Source organism: Myotis nattereri, assembly GCF_964212035.1.
Source record: "Myotis nattereri genome assembly, chromosome: X".
NCBI lineage: Eukaryota > Metazoa > Chordata > Mammalia > Chiroptera > Vespertilionidae > Myotis > Myotis nattereri.
The window spans coordinates 38,784,333-38,811,060 of NC_138078.1; the positions used below are offsets into that span (position 1 = coordinate 38,784,333).

A 26,728-nucleotide genomic window follows, 5' to 3' on the forward strand; every position below is an offset into this window, starting at 1 on the left:
GGGCGCGGAGGGATTTCAGAGCCCAGCGGCCAGACTCCTCCTCCCGCACCGCCCGGAGAGGCGGGCGGCGCGCCTTTCACTTAGCAATTGTTTATATACACTATGTGGTTAATTACATGTTGATTTCTTCTTGGCAGTTGGCTAAATTTATCATTTGTGTTCTGGTCAAGCTTATCAGATTACAGGGGCATCTGAAAAATACTGTGCTACATTTGAACATTTAACAAGTATAACTTGAGACCTTGCGACCATTGTCCTAGGAGAAGGTGGTGCTCTGCATCATAAAACTACATTTGCACTTGGACCTCGCCTTAAGAAAATCTGAAAAAGGAGGTCTGGTAGTAGCCAGATGAGCCTTTGGTCCGTGTGCTGCCCCACAACAAGGTAATCCAGGAGATCAGCAGCAACGTGAGCAAGCTACCACAGTGCCCCAGGTTCTGCCCTGACTTTCTGAAGGTAAGAAAAAATATATATGGCTGCAACTTCACTTCTGCCCTCTAAATCTCATAGAAAATGTGTCTTGTAACTAATTCTAACCAAACCCATATAAGGTAAGAAATTCTGTGAAATATAGTTCTAGTTTACCAAATGTGACACAGTACAAAGTCACCACTTCATCTATAAACCAAGAAACTTCATTTCCTTTAGCTATAAAGTGTGGATTACCTGTATTGTTGAGGATAACAAGTTATGTCCTATCGGCCTTTGGGGGGGGAGAGGGGGGAATATCACCCATTTAAATGGGGAAAGTTTGCATTTTTGAAACATACACATTTGTAATTTCAGACTAGACATTTTCCCGTAATTTCAATTCCATATACCCAGTTCTCTACTTGACATCTCTTGGATAACTAATAGAGATATCAAAATTATGTCTAAAACTGAACTTTTGATCTTTCTTTCTCCTGCCTCCCAAACCAAACCATTCCATCTACTGCCTCCCCCATTTTTGTAAATGGCTGGACATTGGGCGACATTTAACGCCAGTGGGTCTTGATCTGGCATCTAGAAGGGTTCTGGAATCTGGAGAAGACTTGTGCATAGATTAAATAGGAGTCCAGAGACAAAATATAATCTTGAAAGGCATTTGGGGGTCAGAGAAGCCTAGTTTAAAGGAAACTAAGATCTCCTCGTCTCAGGACCCTATGCTTTTTATTAACACAAATTGTCCTGAGGCGAGGCAGAGATACACACTTAAAAGAGTCAGGGTTTAGTATACAGAGGCATTGTCAGGAGAATTAGCCTACAGCTGTTCAGGTGTTTGGCCAGTAGGAGGCAATAACATGTAGATTAAGATGCCCTGAACAGTTTGGCAGCAAACAATCAATTTAATGTATCCTATTCAGGTTTGGGGAAATGCCATCAGCCATTCCCAGATTCGGCCCTGCTGTCATGCTGGAATTGGCTTCTGGCAGTAAATGGCAACTCCAGCCTTTTTATTGTTTAAGCCAAAAAATCTTGCAGTCATTATTGACTTATTTATCATACCTCATAGCTAACCCATTAGGAACCAGGAACTCCTGGTCTCTCAACATTCAAAACATAACCATCTCCACTGCTACCACCTTGGCTTTAGCCACCACCATTGTCCCTCACCTGGATTATTGCCATAGCCTCCTAATGGGGCTGCCAGATAAAATACAGGCTACCCAGTTAAATTTGAATTTCAGGTAAACAGCAGATAATTTTTAAGTATGTTCCATACCATATCCTCTGCCTGTAACACCCTTCTCTCATCTATGTGGCAAGCTCCCAATTCTTTCAAGTATTTCCTCAGATGTCAGCTTTTTAGTGAAATTTTCCCAAACAACCTTATTTTTAAATTTTTTAAAAATTGATTTTTAGAGAAAGAGTGGGAGGGAGGAAAGAGGAGGAGGTAAAGAAGGAGAAGGAAGAGAAAGAGGAGGAGAGAGAGAAACAATGTGAGAGAGACCCATTGATTGGTTGCCTCTCACACACACCCTGACCAGGGCCAGGGATTGATCCTGCAATCCAGGTACATGCCCTTAACGGGGCATCAAACCTGTGACCCTTCAGTGTGTGGACCGATGTTCTAACCACTTAGAAACACTGGCCAGGGCCATTGGTTGATTCTTGTATGTGCCCTGATTGAGGATCAAACCTACAACCTTGGCGTATCTAGACAATGCTCTAACCAGCTAAGCTACTGGGCCAGGGCCCTGGGGGCAGTTTTGCTTTTTTGTTTTCATTCTGTATGTTTTGTTCCCTACTGTTATCTTCAGCACTTAGAACAATGCCTCATTCACAGTAACATTCAATAAAAATTTTTGAATGAATGAGCCTGTATTTGAACTGGGTATCTGGTCAAAATTTAACTATTGTCCAGAGCTTATTGGAGAAAAACAAGGAAGAGAAACAAGTAGCTAGTAAGTGTGGATCCTTGACATATTTGTAGGCATTTCCAACTCATCCCTAGGTAGAGTAAGAATTAAGTGCTTTAAGGCAGTGTTTTTTATATTTTATTGCACATATGAATCTGCTGGGGATCCTACTAACATGTAGGTTCTGGTTCAGCAGGTGTGGGGTGGGGCCTGATAGTTTGCATTTCTCATACGCTCCTAGATTATGTTGATCCTGGCAGCCTGGGAAGCATACTTTGAGTAGCAAGGTTTAAAGGCATCACTGAAACCTGTTCTCAGAAAATATAGCCAAAATATGACCAGCTGGGAAATAGTTACTGCCAGTGGTTCAACCTACTAAGAAATAGAGTAATCAATTTTGAACAGAGGTATCTGGTTCATTATGACTATTTGAAACAAGGACTTTGCCCAACAGCTATGGTCCTAAATTTAATAACACACTTGGCTATGTTTCAAGGTGGGAGTGTTATCTCAGTTGAACTGGCACAAACATCAAAAGTAAGTTATGAGGAAAAGGGAAGGCTAACATTGCTAAGTTTAAGGACTCAAAGAAATGTGATTGGCATAGGGAATATTTGGGATGAGCAGGCTGTTATTTTGGTGCTCCTTAAATCACACCTCATGGGGTCTTTCTGTAACCAAAACAAAGGTTTGTCTACCTGCCACCATGAAAACCAAACTCATGAGACAGGTGCTTGTAAACAGGAAAGTGATTTATTCAGGTGCCAGCAACTTGAGAAGATGCGGGACATTGGTCCCAAAGCCCATCTTAACATCTCAGTGCGGGCAGGGGTTTTATGGAGAGGGAGAGGGAAAGCAGAACAAAGAGATCAGGAGGAGGAGATGTGGATGTGCAGGCAGTGTCCTTGCAGGTCCCAATATGGATCTTTAATGTCAGCATATTGGAACTGGTCAGTGCTAGCCAAATTCCTGTAGTTGGGCAATCTGTGTCAATTGAAGTTGTGATCAAGGCTATTTCTTGTAGAAGCAGGAACTGGAACTGCTTATGCCTGCAATATGCTGATAAGGAAACTATCAGTATGTGAGTTGTTTTTATCAATTTATTAGTACATTTTATTCTAACTCCATTTCATGGTTAGTCAGAGTAATATAAAGGTTTTATTCCCTGTTACACTTCCATAGGTTAAAAAAAGCTCTCTTCAAAATAGGAAATTAGCAAATAAGGCAGCTCCAGACCAATAACTGACCTACATGCCCAAGTTCCTATGGCTATCTTTCGATCCCTAAGTGCTCAGGCCAAGAAAATAACAGAAACCATTTACCACTTTTTTTGTGTGTGTTTGGAGACATTCTTCCATTACTACTAAATCTCACAATTCTGAAAATTAGGTATTATCATCCTCATTTTGTGCTGAAGAAACTGAGCATGGTTAGGTTAAGCGACTTACCCATGGTCACAGTGGCAGGCAGAATAATGTCTCCTCAAAGGTGCCCATATCCTAATCTCCAGAACCTGTGAATGTTATTTTACATGGCAAAGGACTTTTCAGGTGCGATTAAGGATCTCAAGGTAAGGAAATTATTCTGGATTATCTGAGTGGGCCTAATATAATCACACAGGTCATTATATGAGGGAGGCAGAAGGATCCGAGATAATAGTACAAAGTGTGATGATGGGAACAAGAGGTTGGAGTGATCAGGAAGGGGCCATGAACCAAGGGATGTAGGCAGCCTATAGAAGCTGAAAAAGCCAAGGAACTGAATTCCCTCTACAGCCTTAACAAGGAATACAGCCTTGCTGAGAACCTTGATTTTAGCCCTGAGACATATTTCAGACTTCTGACCTCCACAACTATAAGAATTCATGTTTTGTTTTATGACACTAAATTTTTTGTTATTTTTACAGCAGCTATAGGAAACTAATACAATCATCCAGCTGGTAAATGGCAGAACTGGGATTTTGCAAATAGGTCTAGTGGGCTTCAAAATCAGTGCTCTTCCCATCACTATGGCCATATGGTGTTTTTAAAGAAATGGTGGATGCAAAAGTGGAAGAGAGTCCTAGCCAGTTTGGCTTGGTGAATAGAGCATCAGCCTGCAGACTGAAGGGTCCCAGGTTCGATTCCAGTCAAGCAGCTTGCAGACTGAAGGGTCCTGAGTTCAATTCCAGTCAAGGGCACATGCCCAGGTTGCACACTCAACCCCCAGTAGGGGGGCGTGCAGGAGGCAGCCAATCAGTGAATCTCTTTCACAACTGATGTTTCTATCTCTCTCTCCCTCTCCCTTCCTCTCTGAAATTAAAAATATATATATATGTTTTAAAAAAGTGGGAGGGGAAAAGTTGCAAGAAACAAGAGGAGCTTAGTAGAATTGATCCTGGGGTCTACATATCCCCAAATAATCTCTTGCACATAGCCTGATGTATTTATATTTCAATAGTTATAAAGTTATTTGGATTAAAAAGAATTATTTCCAAATAATTCCAAGTACTTCTGGCCAGATCTAAAGATCATTGGCTCTTTTGAATGGATTGCATTAATCTCATTTTTTCTCCTATTGTTGAAATAATTGCAATGAAAAAATGAGGTTTTTCCCAGCTGGTGTTGCTTAGTGGTTGAGCATCAACCTATGAACCAGGAAGTCGCGGTTCAATTTTCAGTCAGAGCACATGCCCGGGTGGCTGGCTTGATTCCATGGGGGACATGCAGAAGGCAGCTGATTGATTCTCTCTTATAATTGATGTTTCTATCTCTCTCTCCCTCTCTATAAAAAGAAGGAAAAATTAGGTTTTAGTATAGAGGGAAGACCATGTGAATACATAGAAAGAAGATGACCATCTATAAGCCAAGGAAAGAGGCCTCAGAAGAAATCTTGCCAACACCTTGATCTCAGATTTCTAGAACTCCACAACTGTGAGAAAAAAATTCTGTTGGTGAAGCGTCCCAAAATAAGTGAGGTTTTGATTGGGTAAAGTGAAGCAAGTAATGCTGACATAATGGATGCACTTCAGTTTATAGACAGGCCTGGTGGGAGGGAGCACGGTGCTGACAATGAAAAGCTGGGTGCCATTCAAGGGCAGTAGGTACATTATGACAAAGAGGGCTGACTGTATGAAAGCTTTCATATTTCTTAAATTTTATGAGATCCTATTTATCCTAGCAACTTCACTTAAACTTTCTCCTCAAGAGCCTTGCCTTTCATCCCTTGCTTGTAATTTATTTCCACAACTAATGGTCACATCTCTGAAGAGGAAGCTGTTAAGCAAGTAGGGCTGGCTGGCCTTAGTCAAATTTGTGAAAAAGGCGGCTGTACCTCTCTCACCTGTGTAAATTTTCACAGGGTTTCTGATGCCTTAATCTAGCAAGTATTTCCCAACAGGAAGGTTTTCTAGGGTTTTTTTTTGTTTATTTGTTTTGCTTTTTTTTGGAAGGTTTTGAAACCTCACCTGGAATGTTATCACTGAACTCCTTTTCAGAAGTTACTCAAGAAGCCAAGAGGAAAGGTAGGCTGGCCAGGTAAGTTAACACCTCAGGGATTTTACTCTTATGTTTCCATTTCACCCTGAATAATCCCAAGGATTTGGGGGCGGGGGGGGGGGGAGGATGAAAATTAGTGTTCCCTTCCCTTACAAATAAATTTAAAACCCTTTCCTTAATTCAAAGAAGTGTTTAGTATGGGAATGTGTTTGGAGTGGGATATTCAAACACACCGTATAGAGCTTCCAAAATTCCAAAAAAGCTCTTGTCTCTGTTTAGGTCATTTGGGGTAGACAATCTATCAAGAATGTATTAGAGACTATAAAGGTAAAGAAGACATTTATATCCCTTTCTTTGTTTCTCATCTTCACTAAATGATACAGCAAGTGGAGTCTGAAGGAAGATAGATTTCTTCCCTCCCACTCTCAGTAAGTACATGGTGCTGCCTCTAATCCTTTCCCAAAGTTAACAGTAAAAAACTAAACTAAACTAAAAACACAGGGAAGTTTGGAACTGCTGATAGAGGATTTGGATGATTTAACAAATGAGACACTGACAAAAACATTTTTTTATAATACTATATAAAGTTGAAAGCACATCCTTGGCAGATCAAAATATGATCAATTACATGCTTATGGAAAAACAAGCTACTAAATATCTTGACTATAATAGATGATTATTGCACAATATTGCCCACTGCTGTTTGGGTAGCAAACAATCAATGTTTAACAATGTTTAGGTTAAACATTTCTTGAAGTAAAAACATAAGGTTGAGATGCCTAGTTTGGCTACAAAAGGCATTTATTATCAATGTTATTACAGAAGCTCTTTTAATTGAAGAACCAGAATTTTTCCTCCTGTGCTTTATCTGGTTACTCATAACAGATAAACTTTCAGAAGGATAAGAAAATTAGTGTACCTTTCCTTGAATGGTGGCAGGTCTCCAAGACCAGCAAAGGGCCAGACTGGAAATAAAACCAAATTAAGAACATACACTCGGAATTACCAATTCAGGTGCACCTGAGGAGGAGACTTATATGAAGGAAGGACAGAAAACACCTGGATATTGGTAGGAAGGGCTAGGTGGTAAGAAGAGCTGACCCAGGTTCCAGGGGCAGTGAGCCGAGAGTGAACAGAGATTAATACAAGAGTGTCTTTTCCCTCAAAAGCTAGAGATCCAGGACACATGCTGTGCTACACAGCCTGGAGCACCAGAGCCAAGACTAGCAGCTCACGTAACATCCAGCCAGAAAAGGCGGCAGAACTGCTGGCTGCCAGGGAGGCTGGAACCAGTACATTAGAGAGGTTCAGAGAGAAAGCCTCAGTTTCTGTTTTATGTTTTTTTAAAACCCAGAGCACAGGAGTTTCATCTCTGCCCCTTCATATTCCCCACCCCCTGCCATTTTATTTCTCCTTATATTTTTTCTTTTTTACTTTTCTTCTCTCATTGTTGCTCTCTTTTCTCCTTCCTAATTCTCTGGTGGTTGCTTTGGTTGTTGTTATAGGGGATCTTGTGTATTTTTGTTTCATTTCTTTTCTTTTGTGTTTTGTATTTTGTTCTGCTCTCTTAGCACCTCCACAAAAGCATGAACAACATGGTCAGGGGTGAGCCTCACAGTCAGCCATCTTGATAGAAGAGTCCATCCATGATTGGTACAATAATATTTGAGATCCAATTACAACAGGAGAACCCAAATAACTGAAACAAGGGGCTTTCCTAGAGCAACCAGTTCTGGAGATCTAAGAGAGTACACCACTGGGTCCCACAAAACACCTACTACATAAGACCATCCCACAAAGTCTGGGAGGCATAGAAGTTTGATCTAATACATAGAAACAAATACAAAGGGACAGCAAAAAATGGGGTGACAAAGAAACAACCCCCAATTGAAAGACAAGGAGGAATCACCAGAAAAGGAACTAAATGAAACAGAGGCAATTTGTCTGATAAAGAATTCAAAGTAATGGTTGTAAGAGTACTCAAACAAATTAGTGAGAACTACAAGCAACTCAATGAGAACTACAGCAGCATAAAAAAGAGGTAGAAGCCATCAATAAGAATCACACAGAAATGAAAAATGACATAGCTGAAATAAAAAATAAAAAAACCACCCTGGAAGGAATCAACCAGTAGAAGCTGAGGACAGAATCAGTGAAATAGAAGACAACATAGAAAAAAACACCCAATTAGACCAGCAATTGGAAAACAAATTAAAAAGGAGGAGAGTCTAAGAGAGCTTTGAGCCAACATGAAACATAACAATAGTCACATCACAAGTATACCATAAGGAGAAGAATCTGAGGAAGGAATAGAGAACATATTTGAAGAAATAATGGCAGAAAATTTCCCTAACCTGGTGAAGGAAAAAAGTCACTCAATTTCAGGAAACAGAGAGTCCCAATCAAGATGAACTCCAAAAGACCCACAGCTAGGCACATCATAATTAAAATGGCAAACATTAAAGACAAAGAATCTTAAAGGCTGCAAGAGAGAGACAGAAAGTTACCTACAAGGGATCTCCCATTAGACGGTCAGCTGATTTCTCAATTGAAACACTTCAGGCAAGAAGGGACTGGTGTGAAGTATACAAAGTAATGAAAAACAAGGCACTGAACCTAAAACTACTCTATCCAGCAAGTCTATCATTCAAAATTAAAGGTGAAATAACCAGCTTCACAGACAAAAAAAAAAAGGTTAAAAGAGTTTATTATCACTAAACCAGCACTGCAAGAAATACTAAAGGGATTGTTGCAAGAAGAAATAGAGCAAGAGAACGGAACACAGGCATAAAGAGTAAAAATAGCAACAGATAAGTACCTATCAATGATAACTTTATGTAAATGACATGAATGTTCCAATCAAAAGACATAGGGTAGCTGAAGGGATAAAAAACAAAAAACAAAAAACAAAACATGATCCATATATACACTGTCTAAAAGAGACCCACAACAGCCCTAGCTGGTTTGGCTCAGTGGTCAGAGTGTTGGCCTGAGGACTGAAGGGTCCCAGGTTTGATTCTAATCAGGGGCACATGCCTGGGTTGTGGGTTTGATCCCAGTAGGGGACGTGCAGAAGGCAGCCAATCAATGATTCTCTCTCATCATTGATGTTTCTCTCTCCCTCTCCCTCTCCCTTCCTCTCTGAAATAAATAAAAGAGACCCACCATAGAACAAGAGTAACACAGAATGAAAGTGAAGGGATGGAAAAATATTTTTTCCATGTAAATGGAAAAAGAAAAGGAGGCATAGCAATACTCATATCAAAAAATAGACTTCAAAATTAGATGATAAAAAAATGAAGGTCACTTCATAATACTAAAGAGAATGATAGAATAACTCTGATAAACATGTATGCACCTAATATAGAAGCACACAAATATATATTTTGAAAAAAAAAACTTTCAGAGGTTTTAAGGGAGGTATCAACAGCAATACAATCATAGTAGTGATTGTCACCCCACTGACATCACTGGATAGATCTTCTAGACAAAAAAAAATCAACAAGGAAATAGCAATCCCACACGACACACTTAATCACATGGGAATAATTGACATTTACTGGTACCAGAACATTTCACTCCAAAGCTACAGAATATACATTCTTCTTAGGTGCTCATGGGTCGTTCTCAAAGATAGACCATATTTAAGGACGCAAACTAAGTCTCTACAAGTTCAAGAAGACTGAAATCACATCAAGCACCTTCTCTGGCCAAAATGGCATGAAATTAGAAATCAACTACAAAAAATACTCAAAAACATTCAAACACATGGAGGCTAAATAAGCATGTTATTAAACAATGAATGGCTTACCAAGGAGATCAAGGAAGAAAGAAAAAAACTTCCTGGAAACAAAAGGAACACACAACAACCCACAATCTATGGGACACAGTGAAAGCAGTCTTGAGAGGGACATTCATAGCATTACAGGTCTACCTACAAAACAAACCAACAAACAAAAAAACACAAGAAAAATTTCTGATATACTATCCAACCATACAACTTAAAGAATTACTAGTAGAAAGAGTATAAGAAAAGCCCAGAGTAAGGAGAAGGAAGGAAATAATAAAGATTAGAGCAGAAATAAATGACATATAGGTGAAAAAAATACAAAATATCAATGAAAGCAAGAACTGGTTCTTTGAAAAGATAAACAAGATTGAGGAACCTATAGCCACACTCATCAAGAAACAAAGAGTACCCAAATAAACGAAATCAGAAATGAAAGAGGTGAAGTAACAAATGACCCCACAGAAACAGAAAGGATTGGCCCTAGCTGGTCAGCACACAGACTGAAAGGTCCCAGGTTTGATTCCTGTCAAGGGCATGTACCTTGGTTGCAGGCTCAATCTCTGGCTTTGCTCAGGGCAAGTATGGGAGGTAACCAATTGATGTGTCTCTCTCACATCAATGTTTGTCTCTCTGTGTCTCTCCCCTCCCTTCCACTCTCTCTAAAAAAATCCAATGGAAATCCCATGGTGAGGATTAACAAAACAAACAAACAAAAAAAGAAACAACAAAGGGTTGTAAAAAAATACTATGAACAACTATTTCCAACAAACTGGACAATCTGGATGAAATGGACATATTCATACAAAAATACAATCTTCCACAATTTAATCAAGAAGAATCAGAAAACCTGAACAGGCGGATAACTACTGATACAAATGAAGCACTAATAAAAAATAAAAATAAAAAACTCCTAGCAAACAAAAACCCTGTTCTGGTCTGCTTCACAGGGGAGTTTTAGCAAACATTCATAGAAGAACAAACACCAAGCCTCCTCAAACTATTCAAAAAAACCCAAGAGGAAGAACACTTCCAAGCTCTTTTTACAAGGCCAGCATTAGCCTAATTCCAAAACTAGATAAAGACACTACAACAAAGAAAAATTACAGGCCAATATCCCTGATGAACATAGATGCTAAAATCTTCAACAAAATATTAGCAAATTGGATCCAACAATACATTAAAAAGATCATACACCATGACCAAGTGGGATTTATTTTGGGGAGGCAAGGTTCGTACAATATTTGCAAATCAATAAATGTGATACAATTACATAAACAAATTGGCACACTAAAATCACTTGATCATATCAATTGATGCAGAAAAAGCCTTCAACAAAATCCGACACCCTTTTTAAAAAAATATATATTTTGATTTTTTAAAGAGAGGAAAGGAGAGGAATAGAGAGTTAGAAACATTGATGAGAGAGAAACATCAATCAGCTGCCTCCTGCACACCCCCTACTGGGGATGTGCCTGCAACCAAGGTACATGCCCTTGACCGGAATCGAACCTGGGACCCTTCAGTCTGCAGGCCGACGCTCTATCCACTGAGGCAAACCGGTCAGGGCGCGAAACCCTTTTTTGGTAAAAAAAGGGTTTGGAGGAGGCAGCTAATAGGTGATTCTCTCTCCACTAATATTTCTATACCCTCTTCCTCTCCCTTCCTCTCTGAAATAATAAAGGGATCATACCTCAACATTAAAGTCATATTATGACAAACTTACAGCCAACATCATACTCAATGGTCAAAAATGAAAAGCATTTCCCCTAAAGAACAGGAACAAGACAGGGATGTGAGCTTTCACCACTCTTACTCAAGATAGGACTGGAATACTTAGCTACAGCGATCAGACAAGAAAAAAATAAAAGGCATTCAAATTGGAAAAGAGGAAGTAAAACTCTCATTATTTGAAGATGAGATGAAAACCCTAAAGACTCCACCAAAAAACTATAAGATTTAAAAAATGAATTCAGCAATGTAGTATGATACAAAATTAACACCCAGAAATTGATGGCATTCTTTTGTAAAAATCGTTCTTTTTTAAATATATATATATATATATATATTTTATTGATTTCAGAGAAGAATGGAGTTGGAGAGATAGAAACATCAATGATGAGAGAGAATCATTGATTGGTTGCCTCCTGCACTCCCCACACTGGGGATAGAGCCCACAACCTGGGCATGTGCCCGACTGAGAATCGAACCGTGACCTCCTGGTTCATAGGTCGAAGCTCTACCACTGAGTCAGACTGGCTGGGCTTAATAGTATTCTTATATACCAATAATGATTTCTCAATAAGAGAAACTAAAAAGGCAATTCATTTCACCATTGCAACAACAACAAAAATTAAAATACTTAGGAATAAACTTAACCAAGGAAGTAAAAGACCTGTACTCGGAAAACTACAGGACGTTGAAAAAAGAGATAGAGGAAGATATAAACAACTGGAAGAATATACCATGTTCATGGTTTGGTAGAATTAACACCATTAAAATGTCTATACTACCCAAAGCAATGCATAGATTCAATGCAATCCCTATTAGAACACCAATGGCTTATTTCACAGAAAGGAACAAAGTTGGAGCGATAACAATACCAGATATCAAGTTATATTACAAAGCTACTGTAATCAAAAACAGCCTGGTACTGGCACAAGAACAAGCATATAGAGCAATTGAACAGAACAGAGAACCCAGAAATCAACCCAAGCCATTATGCTCAATTAATATTTGACCAAGGAGACAACAGCACCCAATGGAGTAAAGACAGTCTCTTCAACCTGGCCGGTGTCACTCAGTCATTCAACACCAACCCATGAACCAGGAGGTCATGGTTCAATTCCTGGACTGGGTACATGCCCGGGTTGCAGACTCGATCCCCAGTAGGGAGCATGGAGGAGGCAGCTAATAGGTGATTCTCTCTCCACTAATATTTCTATCCCCTCTCCCTCTCCCTTCCTCTCTGAAATAATAAACATTTTAAAAAGATAGTCCCTTCAATAAATGGTGTTGGGGAAATTGGACAGATACATGCAAAAAAAAAAAAAAAAGAAAGAAAGAAAGAAAGAAAGAAACTAGACCACCAACTTACACCATACACAAGAATAAACTCAAAATGGATAAAAGACTTAAATATAAAACCATAGAAATCTTTGAAGAAACTGCAGGCAGTAAAATCTCAGACATCTGTCATAGCAATATGTTTCCCAATACATCTCCTAGGGCAAGGGAAACTAAGGAGAAAATAAATAAATGGGACTACATCAAAATAAAAAGCTTCTGCACAGCATAAGAAACCACCAACAAAATGAAAAGGGAAACCACCGCATGGGAGGACATATTTGGCAATGATACATACGATAAGAGATTAATTTTCACCTTAGCCAGTTTGGCTTGGAGGATAGAGCATTGACCTGCAGACCAAAGGGTCCTGGGTTTGATTCCTGTCAAGGGCACATACCTTGGTTGCAGGCTCTTCCCCGGCCCTGGACCTGGTTGGGCCCCATGCAGGAGGCAACCAATAGATGCGTTTCTCTCATCTATGTTTCTGTCTGTCTTTCCCTTTCTCTTCCACTCTCTCTAAAAATCAATGAAAAAAATATCCTCAGGAGAGTATTAACAACAACAAAAAAAGAGGTTAATTTCCAAAATATATAAGGAACTCATACAACTTTACAAAAGGAAGACGAACAATCCAATTAAAAAATGGGCAAAGGACTTAAATAGATACTTCTCCAAAGTGGACATACAGAAGGCCAAGAGACATGAAAAATGCTCAAAGTCACTAATCATCAGAGAGATGCAAATTAAAATGACAATGAGGTATCACCTCACACCAGTCAGAATGGCTATTATCAACAAATGACAAGTGCTGGCGAGGATGTGGAGAAAAGGGAACCCTAGTCCACTGCTGGTGGGAATGCAGACTGGTGCAGCCACTGTGGAAAACAGTATGAAATTTCCTTAAAAAACTCAAAATGGAACTGCCATTTGACCCTATGATCCCACTTCTAGGAATATATCCTTAGAATCCTGAAACACCAAACAGAAAGAATATATACACCCCTGTTTTCATAGAATTACAATAGCTAAGAACTGGAAACAGCCCAAGTGCCCATCAGTAGATGAGTGGATAAAAAAGCTGTGGTACATTTACACCATGGAATACTACGCAGCTGTAAAAAGGAAGGATCTCTTACCCTTTGAGAAAGCACAGAGGAACCTGGAGAGTATTATACTAAGCGAAATAAGCCAGTCAGAGAAAGACAAGTATCACATGATCTCACTCATATGTGGAATCTAAAGAACAAAATAAACTGATGAACAAAATAGATCCAGAGACATAGAAACATGGAACAGACTGATAGATCTTAGAGGGAAGGTTGGGGTGGGTGTGTGGGTAGGAAGATTAACCGAAGATCTTATATGCATATATGCATAACCTATGGGCACAGACAACTGGGTGGTTAAGGTCTGGGGCAAGGGGAGGGGGCAGGCTTGAAGGGGTCAATGGGGAAAAAAGGGTACATCTGTATTACTTTCAACACTAAAGATAAATTTTTTTTAAAAAAAAAGAAAATTAGTGTAAAAATAGCTAATAATTTGACATGAATATATATATATATATTATTGGTAAAATATTTTTAAATATAGAAAAGTAAGAACCAAACAAACAAAAAATCCAAATGGAGTTATTCCAGGAATGTTTTTATTCTCATTAAAGTAACCAACAACCAGATGCCTCACCCAGAAACAATAACAAGAGTAAAATAAATATTAAGAAAAATTATTTTAAAGCAAGATCCACAAGTAATGGAAAAATTTTCTAAGAACATACATTCTTGATTTTCAGCTGTGTACATAAAATAAATGTATGCTTAAATTTTTAAAAATGTCTGTCTACAGTGCTATTTAAACTTTCTGAACAAAGAATACATTTGAAAAAAGATTAGCTTTTAAAAATTTAAAGCACAATATAAAATTATTTGTTCACAAGGCATCAAATTTTACACTCTACAATGCTGATACTAAACAAGGAAAAATAGTATTTCTATTTTCACAAATAACAACCATACTTTATACTATGACACTAAATACTTGTGTTTTAAGCTTTGAAATTCAAAAGGCATCTTTGGATATTTAAGATAAAAGGCCCCCCCATAGTTGAGTCTGAACCAGCACTGGATATCAAAACATCCTTGTTAACTTCAGACTGAGAACATGGTTGCTGAATGAATACAGAAGAGTGATACAGGAATAACAAATAAAGAACTTCAAATATTAAATTCAAATATACAGTAGTGCCTTCTTATCTGTAGTTTCACTTTCCCCTATCAGCTATACATGGTCAACCATCGTCCGAAAATCTTAAATGAAAAATTCTAAGAAAAAGACAATTCGTAAGTTTTAAATTGTGCACCATTCTGAGTATTTTGATGTAATCTCACACTGTCTCAGTCCGTCCCACCAAAAACATGAATCATCCCTTTGTCCAGCATATCCACATTATAAATACTCCCCACCCATTAGTCACTTAGTAGCCATCACAGTTATCAGATTGACTGTCATGGTAACACAGTGCTTGTGTTCAAGTAACCCTCATTTTACTTAATAATGGCCCCAAAGTGCAAGAGTAGTGATGCTGGCATTTGGGTATGCCAAAGAGAAGCCATACAGTGTTTAAGTGAAAAGGATGTATGTAGGGAAAAGCATAGCATATATAGGGTTCAGCTGTATCTGAAGTTTCAGGCATCCTCTGGGGGTCTTGGAACATACCTCCCACGGATAAGGGACTTCTTACTATCAATCTATTTTCCTTCTATAGGGTAATATGTGTGCACATGTGCGTGTATTTTATATAAATATACACACATGCACATACATTTCTAATATTTGTCCTCCCTAGTAACCAGTTTCTTAATGCTAATTTTAACTGAAAGCAATGTTTTTGATCCTCTCTACATATCATTCTCTCTCCTGTGAATAAGGCTGCTCTATGAAGCTAATGGGAGTTCAGGATTGCAAAAGACAACTTGTGGTAGAGAACACAAAGATGGCTACAGATATTTAAAGCAGGATTGTTTCTAAACAGCATGCTTTGTGTTCTGGTAATAAGTGCTGAAATTATATTCTTGATTTTTCCCAGAATATAGGCTGCTCTTCTCACTATCTTATGACTTGGGTCCCTTGGCAGGTGGGGCCAAGAGCACAACTCAAACACACACATAATAAAAGTAACTGGCTTCAGAGAGAAAGAAACAAAGCTTCAGAGAGAAAAAAATTAAGAGTGAGGGGAGCGGTGCTTCTTTTTTCAAAAGTCTAAAATACACCTATCATTAACTGTTTCTTCTGGAAGAAACAAGTTATAGTATGATAGGCCACTGGAATAAATAACAAGAAACATTAAAATTCAAACTGGTAGCATGGAAGATGGCATAGGCATTGGTCTAAGAAAGAGCCTAGACATACAAACTCATTTCATTAAAAATGGGTTTGCCTTTCTAGATTAATAGCACCTTTATCAAGTTTCAGTTCTTTCTTTAAAATAGCTGAGATAAAAAATGAGATCTTTTCTAAATCTGAAAAGACAACATGGAATAATGCTGTAAACTTTTTTTGTGTGTGTATGAAAAGATAAGAGAGAAAGAAAGTAGGCTGGGAAGAAACCCATCCCCCACTACCATCTGATTTCAGACTCTGCTCTTTAACAATGATTTTTAATATTTATTACTGACCTCAAGCAGTGAAAAGAATTAACATTTACTGAGTACAAACCCTATGTACTAGGCACTGTGTTAGCAGCTTTATGGCAATGGGAACAAAATATTGGAAATTTATGAGTTCACTTACATATTCTACATATGAAATCCATCTTACAATTACCAAGAAAATTTTAATAGTGATACAAGTACAAGTACAAGATCTCTGGCCAGTGTATAAACTCCCAGGCACTCACAGAGGAATTTCTAAATTTATATGGTAATGAGAACAAGCCTCTGAATTTGCCAATCACACTAATTAGCAAGTGCAAATGATTTAAACTAAAGAAAAATATAGATTGGCCTAAAAGGTATCACAACCTAGAGAAATTCTCATTTCTGTATTACAATTTATTGTATTTTTTGGTAAAAGCAGTTTTGTGTAATAGCATTAAAGTCATTTTGAGTGGTTATCTAAAACACTAAAAAAAAATTAAAATATGTTAAGTTATATATGCCAGCTAAGGACAAATATATACCATAAAAGGACAAATTTAGTTAACTCAAGTAATTTTATATGACCTTTATATGTTAAAGATGGTAAAAAAAAAAATGTTTTTATTGATTTCACAGAGGATGGGAGAGGGAGACCGGGGGGGGGGAGGGGGGACAAAAAACATCAATGCTGAGAGAGAATCACTGATTGGCTGCCTCCTGCATGTCTACTAGGGAGCGAGCCCGAAACCCGGACATGTGCCCTGACCAGGAATCAAACCATGACCTCCTGGTTCAGAGGCCGATGCTCAACCACTGAACATACCAGCCAGCAGTAAAAAAAAATCTTTGAAAAGTTTTTGATCTTTGAAAAAAATCAATTGTGGAAGAAGCTTAAAAATCTTAAGTTTCAGGATTGAGACTCATAGACTACACCAGTGGTCAGCAAACTCATTAGTCAACAGAGCCAAATATCAACAGTACAATTATTGAAATTTCTTTTGAGAGGCAAATTTTTTAAACTTAAACTATATAGGTAGGTACATTGTTATTAACTTAATTAGGGTACTCCTAAGGCTTAGGAAGAGCCACACTCAAGGGGCCAAAGAGCCACATGTGGCTCGCGAGCCGCAGTTTGCCGACCACAGGACTACACTAAAAACAACCTAGAGCTGAACTCTGCAGGAGTGAAATGAAAGCTTGCACCAAGCTAGAGTGTCAATGAAGGAAGAACCTGATATACTTTTAGCAACAATGTAAAGATGAGATGGAAAGCAGGGAATGCTAAGGACCTGTAAAGTCTTTTGAAATACAAGATAAAGAAAGGAACAAGATATTGGAAATATTGTGTTAATTTTATCAATGAAAAACCACCCATACTTAGCTTACTCAAAAGTAGATACAAAAGTAGATACAAAAGAAAACATACTGGGTCATCTAAGAAAGCAAATACAAAGACAAAGATGTAGAGAGAATAAGGGGGTAAGAAAGCCTGTAATAATGAAGGCACATCTATTTTTAAACAGTTTCAACTATTTTCCTTCTAAAACTAGATGCTTTACACAGTGCTTTGAAAGCCACTGTTTCCCAATCTGGTAGGGATGAAGGCTCAAGAATCTCAAGATCTTGCTCTCAAATCTTCAAATTTTTAATTATCCTTCTCTTAAGGTTTCTTTTGTCAAATAAAAGAATCATCTATCACTTTAGCAGCAGTTTGGCAATCTTCCATTGTAGGACTTGCTGTAAACCTCACTGGCTTACCTGATCGGTTGCTAGTGAAAACAAAAAATAATGGAAATTTATTTTTAATAAAGCTGGGTTCAGAGCTGATGCCCTGAAAAATATATTTTTGCCATCAGAAAATGCAATCCAAATAGAATCCCTAATATAAGAGCATAAGACCTATACAAAATTCTTCCATAATATTTTGAAAAGCTAAGGTGGCATCAAGAATACTGTGTCAGTGTATAAAACATGAGCTCATAGCACTCTTTGTGGCCTGTTACAATGCAGTGTCGTCATCTTCCCTGCAGTCCCCTACCAGGAGTGAATGCTTGTCAGGTTCACTGGTACCAACGCTGTTTAGGGACCGTTTATCAGACAGTAGTGAGTTTATGGAGGCTCTGCTGTAATTAACAATCCGGTCCAGCAAACCCAGTTTAGGAGAATTTCTTGAGGCGTCATCTATTCCGACATGAATGCTGATTTCTGAAGGACTTTTCCGTCCCATCTGGCTTCGGGCATGCAGTTCGTAATTCTCATAAGTCGGTTTCCTATAACTGGACACATGCAAAAGTACACTAGTTTGAAATAACCAAATGTGAACTAGATGCTTGTTACATTAAAAAATGAAGAGATTTACCTGTATGAAATGTACAAAGGTGGTCCCTGCTAGGAAAGCTCAAAAGGAATGGTGTGTAGTCACATGATCAGAAATCCTACCTCTCAGAGCCAATGTACTCGATTTTACCCCACTTGGAGCTTGTGCTTGCTACATATAGACTACATAAGGTGATAATTACATAGCTGACATTTATTATTAAGACAGTTTGGGCTTACTGAAAGAATAAAACCTACCAAGACTGACTGTGGAAGACAAAAGTAATATAAAATAAAAATGTGAACAAGCCATCATACTTACAGTTTAAGGAAGAGAGAAGAAAGTACTACTGAAACAGATGAAGCAGCCATTGCAGCAGATCCCATCCAAGGCTGCAAAACCAAACCAATTGGCATAAACACTCCTAGGAAACAGGTGTGGATAAGTTACAACAGATAGTACTAAACAGATCACCAATGTGTTTCTAATACATATTTACAAATCATTTCCTCATTTGATATTTATTTAGCAACTAATCTTCCTGTTGGTGGAGATTTATGTGGCTGTCAATTTTTCACTAATAGAGTATTGCTGTGAACATTCTTGTGCATGTCTCCCTGTGCACGTGTTTGAGAATTACTCTAGAGTACACACCTAGAGGTGAAGCTGCTGGGTTATGACATGGGCACATTTTCAACTTTAGGTAGATATTCCTCAGTTGCTTTCCAAAGTGGCTGTACCAGATCACAGTACCATCAAAAACTCATCCACACTTGGTTTTGACAGACATTTTAATATTTGCTCATATGATGGGGCTGAGATAGACTTATTGTATTTTTAAATTTTTATGTACTTACCTGTATTTTCTACTTTTTCTACAGTGATCTTATATAACTTACATATATTTTTAAAAAATAACTTGCTCCATGAATTAATTTATCTGGATTTTTAAAAATTTATTGATTTGAGTGAGAGGAAGGGAGGAAGAGAGAAACATCAACTTGTTGTTCTATTTATTTATGCATTCTTTGGTTGATTCTTTTTTAAAAATGTATTTTTATTGATTTCAGAGAGGAAGGGAGAGGGAAAGAGATAGAAACATCAATGGTAAAAGAGAATCACTGACCGGCTGCCTCCTGCATGCCCCCTACTGGGGATCAAGCCTGCAACCCAGGCATGTGCCCTTGACCAGAATCAAACCTGGGACCCTTCAGTCCGCAGGTTGATGCTTTATCCACTGGGCTAAACTGGCCAGGGCATCACTGACTGATTCTTGTATGTGCCCTGACCAGGGATCAAACCCACAACCTTGGTGTGTTGGGTCAACACTAACCAACTGAATTATTCGGCCAGGGCTAATCTCTCTGGATTTTAATTGTTCTTTTATTCTTTGTCCTCTCAGCATTTGTGTTTATCAAAAGCTTTGTAATTGCTCTCATGTCATTTTATGTCTTTCTTCGGCTCTCAAACCAGAGAAAACAAGAAGAAAATGACAACTATTTCTCTTATGTTATTACTAACTTCTACCAAGCCCCCAAATACAGGAGATTATCAGATGTTTATTAAATAATTCTAAATTGCTTTTTCTTGGTCATATTTCTTCATTCAATATCTCTCATCTGGTCCCCAAACGTAAAGAAAAACCTATTGGCTATTGTAACTTTACATGAAGAGCAGAAAATTCTCTGTATGCTATAATTACAACTATTTGACCAGACAAAAACTAATGCAGAGTAAAACAAAACAAAACAAAACAAAAAAACCTGAAGTAAATAGACTAAATGCTAACAGTAGTTTTGTTTAGGTAGTGAGATTAATGGTAAATTTGTTCTCTTAAGCAAAAAATTTATATATGTATATATATATGTATATGTGTATATATATATTATATATATATATATAATATATATATATATATGAAAGTATATGTAGCAAGAGATAAAGCAATGTAACAAAATATGATTAACTGATGAATTTAAGTAAGTATCATTTTTTCCCTGTCTATGTAGGTTTGGATTTTTCAAAATGTAAACTTGGAGAAAAATATAAAGTAAAATAAAATAAACCTGTCAGAATGCTTATACATTCGAAGACCATAATGAACATTGCTGAAAATTAAGACTGTTGATTTTAATATTACCTCTCAGCATACCAGCAGGCTACACACAAAAAATGAGCTCAACACTAATAAAAAGACTAAAACTTCCAAAATGATAAGTCTCTAATGACCTCAGAAGAAAAAGCAATACTAGTTAACAGTCACATACCAGCAGCAATAGGAATTCCAATCAGATTATAAATTAGAGCGAAGACAAAATTAATCCGAATCCTCTTGACTGTCTTCCTTGATAAATCAATACTTGCCACTACATCCAGAAGATCATTCTGAGAACAGAAATATTTGTGATATTAGTGAGAGACTCTAACTTAACTAGTAATTTTTGCATTTGATACTGTGTATATTGAAGATGACATGTACCTTAGGGTAATATGTAAATTAACTTCAAATCTCAGATATTGCTAAAAACTTGAGTCAGCCTTGGAAGATGTTTTTCAAGAACTTTCCTGAGTTCTAAAAACACATTAGGGTTGTATGCTGGTAGAGGGATTAAATACTATTAAAATAACCTCAGTATATATTGAAGATAATTTTAAGTATGTTCCCAAACTTTGTTCGTCACTTTAGAAACTTGTAATTCTCATTTGCTTCACTGGATTAAGAAAGTCTGAAAGTAATTCGTAAGACTTCTCATACGCCCATCTCGAATTCTCCCAGTCTCAATAGCTGAGAGCATGGGAATTAGAAGAACAGAATCATCCTGCTCGATGTACTTTATGACACTATCCCTGACCATGTAGAGCAGATTTACACTCCTCAAAGTGCAGGCTACAGGACTTACCCTTATCAAAACCACATCGGCCGCTTCAATGGCTACATCTGTGCCTGTGCCAATGGCAATCCCAACATTGGCCATTGCCAGAGCTGGGGAGTCATTGATTCCGTCTCCTACCATTGCTACCTGCTTCCCCTCCTCTTGAAGTTGCTTCACCTTAGCAACCTTGTGGGAAGGTAGAACTTCAGCAAACACCTTAGTAATGCCAACCTATGTCAAGAAAAACAGAGTCAATTCAAAAAAATATTACCAAATACCTGAAATATAACTCAGCAATGAGCCCTCATTTTCTGCCTACCACATGCCAAAAATTTAAAAGACTGATAATATCCAGTGATAGTAAGGATAGGAAGAGATGAGCTTCCTTATACACTATTGGTGAATGTGTAATTGGCACTGTCTTACAAGAATGCATTCATATATTACTTTTTGGAGGCAGCATCCATCAAAGTATGCACATCATTTTGTTTAGCAATTCCACATCGAGCAATATTTTGGACAAGTTTATACGTGACAAAAAGAGGTATGTCGGAGAGAAACCAATATGGCAGCATAGGTAAACACTTGAAATTGCTGCCTCGCACAACCACTTCAAAAATACAACTAAAAGACAAAACGGACATCATCCAGAACCACAGGAAGGCTGGCTGAGTGGAAATTCTACAACTAGAAGGAAAGAGAAAAGCACACTGAGACTCAGAGGAGGTGCGGAAATAAAGTGCAGAGGTATGGAGGCACATACGGAAAGGGCTGGCAACTGAGGACACAGTTGTCTTTTTCAATCGGGAGGGAGTCACAAGCTCCCGACAGCCCGACTCCAGTTCCGGGCAAGTCTCTGGGGACCCAGACTCATACGGGGAGAAACTGGACTGTCTGACAGCAGGCAGAACTAAAGGGCGGCTTTCTCTCAGAGGTGCTTGCAACGATTACTGTGGGACACTGAGACCCAGAACCTCTTAGGGCAGGACTGAGGATCAGCCACAGCTGTTTGCTCTGCCCAGTTGATTCCCTGAGACCCCACCCCACCCAACATGTGCGCAGAGGCTTTTGCATATGAATAGCCTGGCCCTTTGCAATCTAAAATTACCTAACAAACTGCAGCTGGATCAGAGAGACCCAGAACATCCAAAAGAAGGCACAAGGCCCCACAGCAGACTGCACTGCTTCACAGCTGGGCCTCATCTGGGCACCTCCAAACCCCAAACAAAGAAGAGGAATCTGCAGATCTCTCCATAGCTCCTGCTGGGTAGCCTCAGGCAGAGGCTAAATTAGTACCTCCTTAGAGATCCAAGAGCCAGTGTACCCAGTGGTCAGAGTGGGACCATCCAGATTACAACTCCTCAGATCCATAAGAGACACACTCAGGGGGCAGACTCAGTGAGCACCAAAGCCCCACTGAAGTAAGTCTTGCCCCAGAAGGGTGTCTCCAGCACAGAAGTTCTCCCATTGTAGACACAGCTGATTCTCACAGCCAATTGGCCTGAAGGTCAATTCCTCCCAGTGATACAAACTACAATCAAGGCTTAACTACAACAAGACTGTGCACACAGCCCACAAAGGGGTGCACCAAGAGTGTCCACCTCAGGTAATGGGGGAGGCTGAGCCACTGAGCCCTATAGGACACCTAGCACCGAAAGCCACTCTATCAACACAGGAAAGCAGCCAAAATGTGGAGACAAAGAAACCGGCCACAAATGACAGAAATGGAGGAAAGCAAACTACTGGATATAGAGTTCAAAACCACCATTATAAGGTTTTTCAAGAATTTTCTAGAAACCGCCAATAAATTTACTGAGACCCTCAATAAATCTAGTGAGACCCTCGAGGATATGAAAAAGGACCAACTAGAAATTAAGCATACACTGACTGAAATAAAGAACATTATACAGACTCCCAACAGCAGACTAGAGGATCGCAAGAATCAAGTCAACGATTTGAAATACGAAGAAGTAAAAAACACCCAACTGGAAAAGCAAAAAGATAAAAGAATCCAAAAGTATGAAGATAGTGTAAGGAGCCTCTGGGACAACTTCAAGCAAACCAACATCCGAATTATGGGGGTGCCAGAAGAAGAGAGAGAGGAAGATATTGAAAACCTATTTGAAGAAATAATGACAGAAAACTTCCCCCACCTGGTGAAAGAAATAGACTTACAAGTCCAGAAAGCGCAGAGAACCGCAAACAAAAGGAATCCAAAGAGGACCACACCAAGACACATCATAATTAAAATGCCAAGAGCAAAAGACAAAGAGAGAATCTTAAAAGCAGCAAGAGAAAGAAAATCAGTTACCTACAAGGGAATACCCATACGACTGTCAGCTGATTTCTCAACAGAAACTTTGCAGGCCAGAAGGGAGTGGCAAGAAATATTCAAAGTGATGAACACCAAGAACCTACAACCAAGATTATTTTATCCAGCAAAGCTATCATTCAGAATTGAAGGTCAGATAAAGAGCTTCACAGATAAGGAAAAGCTAAAGGAGTTCATCACCACCATACCAGTATTATATGAAATGCTGAAAGGTATCCTTTAAGAAGAGGAAGAAGAAGAAAAAGGTAAAGATACAAATTATGAACAACAAATATGCATCTATCAACAAGTGAATCTAAGAATCAAGTGAATAAATAATCTGATGAACAGAATAAACTGGTGAATATAATAGAATCATGGGCATAGAAAGGGAGTGGATTGACTTTCTCAGGGGAAAGGGGTGTGGGGGTGCGGGAAGAGACTGGACAAAAATCGTACACCTATGGATAGGACAGTGTGTGTGTGGGGGGTAAGGGCAGAGGGTGGAGTGGGATCTGGGTGGAGGGGAGCTATGGGGGGGGGGAGAGGAACAATTGTAATAATCTGAACAAAAAAAGATTTAATTAAAAAAAAGAGGTATGTCCAAGAATGCACATTACTACCCTGTTTGTATCAACAAAATTTTCAAAACCACCTAAGTGCCCTTCATTAGAGGAATGGTTAAATAAATCATGATACAGCCATACCATGGAATTCCTTGCAGCGACATAGAAAGAATAAATCACTTTGTATGCTTAGACATGGACAAAGCTCCAAGACAATATATTGTTATATAAAAAAGCAAACTGCTAAACAGTCTATATAAAAATAATCCAATTGCTCGGGCAGCGTGGCTCAGTGGCTGAACGTCGATCTATGAACCAGGAGGTCACAGTTCGATTCCCTGTCAGGGCACATGCCCAGGCTCTGTGCATGAGGTAGCTGATGAATGATTCTTTCTCATCACTGATGTTTCTATCTCTCTCCCCCCCCTCTCCCTTCCTCTTAGAAATGAATAAGAATATATTTTTTAAAGGATTATTCCATTTATGTTGAAAATACCAAAATGATACATTTGTATATGGACATGTATACGTATGAAAAAGTGTGGGTGATAGGACTTGACAGGGAGCTTGGTAAAAGGGTGAGGAACTTTTCACTTTATAACCTTCTGTATTTTTATACAAGAATGCATTCATATATTACTTGTGTTATTTAATAGAAGAGGAGACAAGGCATTCCTAAGAAGAAAAGACTAATATGAGAAAAGTTTTGAAGGTAAGGCAAATATAGGTGTCAGTAGCAGAAAAATGATATGTCAAGTGGTGTACTAGGAAGATGGTTTCATCAGTGGTGTTCAGGATGAACTAGAGAGGGAAGTGCATGGAGCTAATGCTGTATTTTTGGCATAAGAAGAGCCTGGCCTAGGCTGGCAGCACTAGTGAAAAATATGAGCAACATTTCAAACAAAGCATCAACAGAAACTGGTGCACAGTGTCACTTAAGCAGCTCATGAACTAAGTAAATAGCTTTCTACTTATTACAGTAGTACACAAAGCCCAAATTCCTGCCTGAATAGCATGCCAATTTTTTAAGGAAGCAGATATGTCTACTCAGGGATAATGAAAATAATAGATAATATGAATTTTTTTAGCATTTGAAGGCAAGAAAGGAAATGTATATAAAGAATTAGAAGTGCCCAGCTGATTCTGTTCAGTGGTTAGAGCATTGGTCGGCAGACTGAAGTGTCCTGGGTTTGATTCCAGTCAAGGGCACGTACCTCAGTTGCAGGTTCGATCCCCAGCCCCGGTTAAGGCTTGTGCAGGAGGCAACCAATCAATGTTTCTCTCTCTCTGTCTCTCCCCCTCCATTCCACTCTCTCTAAAAATCAATGGGAAAAAAAAAAAAAAACTTGGGTAAGGATTAACAACAACAAAAGAATTAAAAGTTACTACATACCCTACCCCAACAACTAAGTAAACCAATTACCTGAGAAGCAATAGATCTAGCTGTTTTACTATTGTCTCCAGTCATCAGAATTACTTCCAAGCCCATGGATTTTAGAATATGGACAGCCAGTTCTGCTTCAGGCTTCACTGTATCAGCAATAGCTATCAATCCGCATAGCACATCTAATATAGGAATACCAAAAAATAAAATAAAAAAATTTTGGAATACCGAGAAAGCAGAATAATATTCTGACTTAAAATTTCAAAAACAAAAGAATTTTGTGAAGTAAAATTGTTCAAGGCTTGGCTTAACTAAAAATATTGCCAAGCCAACACAGAGTTTATACCACAAACTCTGTAACAAACCTCCATGTTTGTTTATGAAAATTTCATAGAGTAAGATAAGGGTTTATTAATAAAGATAGTAACAGGAAAATGAAAAGAGGAACCTTACTGGATACTAAAAGATCCCCTTTCTTTCCTTAGAGAAGTATTGGCCAATAGCCCAAACAATTTAGCTAATTTATAGGCAAATGAACTGAAAACTAATACTTTTTTTTATTTTTAAGATAAAGGGGTGGATAGAGATAACACTGGCATTTTACTGGGGGGAAAAATCATTGCAAGTAGTTACTTCATTTTTAAAAAAGAAAAGTATATGATATTTTCTGCTTCTTCCTAAACTTCAAAAGGCCTTACAGTAAGATACTGCTTTCATACTAAGCAAGGAACATAAATGTTGACTAATTAATCTCACAGCTATAAATTTATCCTAAGAAATAATTTAACAAAAGAAAGGACCTAAAACCTCAAGATGTTTATTGTAGCATTATTTACAATAATGAAATATCAGGAATAGCTTAAATTTACAACAGGGGGATGATTAAGTTAATTATAATGTATAAGTTTGATAAATTATGCAGCATTAAAATAAAATTGGAACATATTTAGTATTAAATAAAATAAAGCAAA

General features: G+C 38.2%; 1 protein-coding gene across 1 annotated transcript in view; it reads right to left on the reverse strand.

Moving 5' to 3' along the window:
* Positions 1-18,305: 18,305 nt before the first annotated feature.
* Positions 18,306-26,728, reverse strand: part of ATP7A (ATPase copper transporting alpha) — a gene marked incomplete at its 3' end in the record, with an annotated part of 177,092 nt that continues 168,669 nt past the window's right edge. The window contains exons 19-23 of the mRNA XM_081080790.1: positions 25,797-25,939; positions 21,524-21,727; positions 20,891-21,008; positions 18,945-19,047; positions 18,306-18,582 (exon numbers count right to left, since the gene is read on the reverse strand). Of these exons, the coding sequence (XP_080936916.1) occupies positions 18,306-18,582; positions 18,945-19,047; positions 20,891-21,008; positions 21,524-21,727; positions 25,797-25,939 (845 nt within the window). The remainder of the gene's footprint in view (positions 18,583-18,944; positions 19,048-20,890; positions 21,009-21,523; positions 21,728-25,796; positions 25,940-26,728) is intronic.